Here is a 5,411-nt window from a genome sequence, read left to right on the forward strand (position 1 = left end):
ATACTTTGAAACCCTCACTTTATCTTCAAACCCTCCGTGAAAACCATTTTCAGAACCCCCAAAATCTTTCTGGTAGTATTTTTTTATTACACTTTGCAGTCACTGGTCAACTTCTGCGGCATTAGCATAAAAAAAAAAAAGCCAAAGAAAAAGCCTTTTTTTTTTTCCTTTATCTGACAGTAATTCAGATGTTGCGTCCTCTAAAATGCTTTCTGTCTCTTTTTTTAAGTAAAAATAATAAAAGTAGTCCTTGGCTATGTCAGATGTCTGCACTCTTATCTTAAGCTGAAGGACGAACACTCATCTCATGGAATTTCTGTGTGTGTGTGTGTGTGTGTGTGTGTGTGTGTGTAAGCTGTGGAAAAAATACCTAGCTCCATTAAAAAAAATCTTAAAATGTAAATATTTTAAAAATATAGTATCGTGTCAAAAGCGTCATGTTTTACACATAAAAATAGAAACCACGAAATGAGCGGGGGTTGCCATTTTGTTTTGAAGTGGCCATTTCTGGAGTCTTTCAAAGAAAAAGAAGTCCAAGAGATTTTGCTCGATTGTTAGCGAATGTCAGTTTTCGCCCGCGGGTAAGGGTCCTTCCTGGATGTGAGCTTCGTCCACCGATCCCTCAGGCAGATGGACGGTCATGGTGCAGGCTCGAATGCCACCCAGAGGCTCCAAGATGTTGAAGACGCGGTCCCAGGCGTCGGTCTCGGGGTCGTAGCGCTGCACGATGTCCACCATGCAGCGGCTGTTCCACGAGTAGCCGCCCACCACGTAGATGCGGCCCTGGAGGACGGTGACGCCCACGTCGCTCTGGCCCCGCGGCATGGGCGCCACCACCGTCCAGCAGTTGTCGGCGGGGCTGTAGTACTCGCAGCCCAACACGTCGTCGTAGTCGGTGGTACCCCGGAAGTGGTTGCCGCCCATGACGAAGAGCCGATCGCCCACCGTGCACATGCAGTGGAGGCCCCGCAGCTCCGTCATGTCAGCCCGCCGGGTCCACGCGTCCGTTGCTGGGTCGTAGCACCACAGCTCCTTCTGGAAGGCGTCGTGGGTGATGCCGCCTGGGTGAGATCACAGGAGCTCAATACGATCCTTACCTGATTTGCACATCTACCTTCTCAGCAATGACACACATTTAAAATCAAGATTTTTTTTCCCCTTGTTGTAATTTCGGATGCTTTGTTTTGCTCATGGTCTTAGCAGTTTTACTTTTGTACATTTCCCATAGTGCAATTTTAATTGCTTGTACTTAGCAACAACTTTGGCCATGTCACTGTTGAGCGCTATCATGAGACACCCGCTTCCTGTGGCGGGCCGAGGCCAGGTGCCTCCGCCGTGACAAGTTACCGCCGCAACAGGAAGCGGTTGGTGTGAAAAGGTCAGCTCCAGGGCCCTTATGCGACTTCTCAAAGGAGGAACTTACTTATGATCACAATGTTTGGCGTCTTTGTGACTACTGAATGGTGCAAAACCAATGCAAATACATTTTTATTATCCCAAAATATATATGTATTTTATTCTTTACTCAAACAAATACTATGAATATGAAATGATTGTCGCCTTTTCAACCGTAAAGTAGGTCAATGTGATCCGTCACACAACAGGAGGGTTTCAAAGAGATTCCCTTCAGCTAAAGTTTTTTTTTTTTTTTTTTTTATGTGGGCTCGTTCTGCTTTGATTCAGCCGCCCAACCTCCCACCCTCAGCCTTGAATGTCCCGTTTGTTTATTTGCAGACAAGAAGGCCTTTTTTTCGGTGAGGACGAGTAGCCAAGGCCAGGGCAAAGCCTGTGATCAACAGTCACTTGAGTGCAAGTTACATTTCTTTCCACGGTGTATTAGGCATACAAAACTGAGAAAAATGAACCAATGCTTGATCAGAAAAAGTCATTTCAGCTCATGACGCTTAATAAATAGAATGCTGTTGTTACGTAACATCCTACGTTATGCTAATTTAACATGCCTGTTGATTTTAGGCTAATTCAACAGACTTCCATCTTAAATCTCCATTTATCAGGGTTAGTTTGATCAAAATAAAATCTCATTTTACCCAAATGACCTAATTAAATGCGAAATGAATAGTCAAGCTGTGTTTTGGGATACAGCTTGTATATATACAAAAAAAAGTTTGCTATGCGTGCAGATGTTTTGTTGTTGAACGCACATCCGAGACCACATTTGACTCATTTCCTGCGGAGTCTTGTCTGCTACGCTCCATTTGTGCAAGGTAACATTTCATCGGCGTTCCATACCTGAGATGTACAACATGTCGCCATGGACTGTCCCGGCATGGCCGTAGTGAGACTCGGCCATGCTGCTCACAAAGGTCCACTCGTTTGTCTTCAGGTTGTAGCACTCCACCGAGTCTGAAATTTGAGCAGAACATTCTTTAGCGTCAACTTAGCTGGTGGAAGTTAGCTGGCGTTAACAAACTTAGGAAATCGTAGTAAGTCTTACTTCAATTTAGTCGCGTCAAGGATTAATTACTCGGATTCCCAGAACGCTTTGCGACTACCCTGGAGCAAAATGAAGTTCTCACCAATCTCCCCCGTCGCATTCCTGCCACCAATGGCGTAGAGTTTCCCCTTCAGCGCACTGAGGTGGAAGAAGGTTCTCTTCTCGTTAAGCGACGCGATCTGAAGCCACACGTTGAAGCGCGGGTCGTAGCGGTAGGCGCTATCGATGGCCGTCTTCCCCTTGGTGTCGTAAGTACTCTGACCTGAGAAGACGAACGGACGGATGGCGTGAGATGGGGAAAAGGCTCCCATGTTTGATTGAAGAGATATTTGGACGCTCCCACCTCCGACGATGAAAAGGAAGCCGCCCAGAAGGGCCACGCCGTGCTGGTAGCATGGCACCTCCATGGGCTTGAGGGCTCTCCAACGAGCCGCCTTGTCGTCGTACATTCGTAACTCCCGACTGACCACCAGTTGCTGCCGCATGACGCCGCCCAGCGCCACGATGTGGGTGGCGTCCGAGCGGATCTGCGTGCGCTCGCTCTGGAGGCCCGGCTGCATGAAAGGCATCATCTGGTAGTTGCTGGCCTCCAGCAGGAGGTTGACGCAGGACGGCTCAGAGCGCATCAGGGAGTCGCTCTCGTCGGCCCCGTCGCCGTCTTGGTGCGAGATCAGGATCAGCTCGGAGGGGCTCATCAGGGGGAAGCGGACGTGACGCATCAAGGCGTAGATGGAATGGCGGCGCACGGCAAAGTCGTGAGCCAACCAGCCCTTGGCGATGTGGTAGAGCTCCATTTCCGAGAAGCTGTTCAGCGAGTTGCTGGCCAGGGCTCCCGTGATGGTTCTCTCGGAGAGTTGCAGGTAGTGACCGCACTCCACCAGGGCCGACAGGTTGTGGCTCACAAACCCAGCTACCAGAAAAAAAAGCGTTTTGCCCACGTTTGGCCTTCACAGCACCAAGCCAAACCCTTCGACCATAACAACTCTTAACTTACCAATGTTCTTCTGGAGATCCTCCAGGTGCAAGCCTGATGCAATGTTCTCCACCTCCAAGCAATTATCAACCGTGATCTGGATCATTAGGAAGCACAGGGGAGCGGTTGATTCTCCAATCATCACCTCCCCGAATTTGATTGGCCCCAAGCTCACCTCTCTGCTCAGAAGCTGGTTGCAGAAGGTCAGCACCGGCATGACCTGCAAGAAATTAGCAGCCTCTAGGGTGTCCTGGAGGTTTCCCATGTCCAGGTTGACTTTGGACGTGTAGATGAAGTCTAAAATGTTCTTCAGTCCCAACTTGGTGACACCATGCAGCTTTATCTCGCGCATATCCATCTCGCGCATACCCCCTGAACGGGATCCAAGACAACGTGAGGTCTTCATCCATCGTGGCCTCATTTAAGACAATTGCGCGACGTACGTACCCGTGAACATGGCCTTGAAGTAGTCGCTGGACGAGGCCATGATGACTCTGTGTGCCGGAAAGGTTTCTTCACTGTCTCCGGGAACCAGCAACACATCGCACAGAGTGTCACTTGAGCGGAAAACATTCAAACCCTGTCGAGAAAAAAAGAAACAGGCAATGATAGATGTCCAGTCGAGGCTCAAAACTGGAGTCTCGGCTCGTACCTGCAACACAGCTGAGCCGTGTTCAGCACTACTGAACACCTTGGAAAGCGGCCGAGGGGGCAGTTTGGGCTTGGTCGCTTTATCTGGCCGTTTGGGAGGCGTCTTCTGGACCGGGGCATGAGGAACCGCAGCCGGAACTTGGGGCGGAACTGGCGCTGGAGGCGGGACAGGATCTAGTACAACCAAACAGAGAACAAGGTCACTCAATGGAAATGTTTTCTTTATTGTTCTTCCGGGACCTCGGTGGTGAGCGCTCACCGTGTTGGGCCGGATGCTCCCGTACCGGCGCAGGAGATCGGTCGTGTTGACCTGCCGACCTGGAAAGACGCCTCCCGCTCAAGCGGGAAAAGTGCCGACTCAGCCTCCCCGGTCCGCTGTCGTCTCCGACTCTGCTATGGAAGAGACACGTTTTGATGTTCTAGTGCTCTACAAAATGCTTACTCAAAATTAGATTTCACCCTTACCGCATGTTGTTGCCGTCGTTATTGGACTGCTGAGGCTTCCTAAATAGACACAGGGAAGACCACAGTCACTTTCATCACCCATGCATGAAATGACATCAGGTCCTCCAGTTTCACTTTCACTGACCGATGAAAAAAAAAAAAAAGTCTAAAGAACTTGTGGCCGAAATTTTATTTGGGCTTTGAAGAAGAAATTTTGGTTGTGAATTCCTGTAAGCATCCTTGGGACAGCACTTTGAAAAAATGGAGCGTACATGGCAGTTGTGGTTTGAAAAGGTCGTTTCAGGCCCAATTCCACCAATGCTAAATTTGCCTCTTCAAATGAATTGCACCAGCAAATATTTGAATTTTAACAAGAGAGTTTACTACCATTTTTAACGTGTTGAGTGCAAAACCTCGTCCTGTAAACTTGAGCAATCGCGCTTCCTCTTTCCTCATCGCGAGTAAGGAGGAAGCGTCACCAAACTCTTGATTTCATCATGTGAAAATTTGCTTTGGCTTACCTGGTCGAAATCCTTCTGAGGAGAGCCGAGCCTAGACCTCCTCCCTCCAGCCTGACGCTGTTGGGAAAAAGTGCTGCGAGCAACAAAATGTCAGCCACTCTGTAGCGAGCGTGGCACGTATCTCGTCAAAGAGCCCTTCGACGCAAACTCGACGAGACTCGAATCACTTCCTGTGTTACTTCTCTTTTGAGACCACGCTCTACGCTGTCGTCTAAACTTGCATTTCATCGGCTGCCAATGAGACTGAAACAAAGTAATGACGAGTAAAAAAAAAAAGGACCTTCTCCTCATTTAGTTTGTCGACAAACGAGCATTTTCTCGATGGTTTCTCACTCTGGGTGGACCACGACTAAGAAATGGAATGTCA

At 48.9% G+C, this 5,411-nt stretch overlaps 1 protein-coding gene across 2 annotated transcripts; it reads right to left on the minus strand.

Annotated features, from left to right (window-relative positions):
* Nucleotides 1-64: 64 nt before the first annotated feature.
* On the minus strand, nt 65-5,250 carry si:rp71-68n21.9 (kelch-like protein 9). Of its 2 annotated transcripts, none has more exons than XM_049727183.2 (11): nt 5,045-5,250; nt 4,545-4,583; nt 4,339-4,469; nt 4,081-4,253; nt 3,876-4,008; nt 3,604-3,800; nt 3,450-3,525; nt 2,799-3,365; nt 2,538-2,717; nt 2,251-2,364; nt 65-1,061 (listed from the first exon to the last, which is right to left on the minus strand). In XM_049727183.2, exons 2-11 carry the CDS (start codon nt 4,547-4,549, stop codon nt 565-567), a joined length of 2,073 nt encoding a protein of 690 aa, XP_049583140.1. In that variant the 5' UTR covers nt 4,550-4,583; nt 5,045-5,250; the 3' UTR covers nt 65-564. The 2 variants fall into 2 exon arrangements, with proteins under 2 accessions (XP_049583140.1, XP_049583139.1); XM_049727182.2 differs by having other exon boundaries at nt 4,339-4,472.
* Between the last annotated feature and the right edge of the window lie 161 nt (nt 5,251-5,411).

This window comes from Syngnathus scovelli, chromosome 8, assembly GCF_024217435.2.
Source record: "Syngnathus scovelli strain Florida chromosome 8, RoL_Ssco_1.2, whole genome shotgun sequence".
NCBI lineage: Eukaryota > Metazoa > Chordata > Actinopteri > Syngnathiformes > Syngnathidae > Syngnathus > Syngnathus scovelli.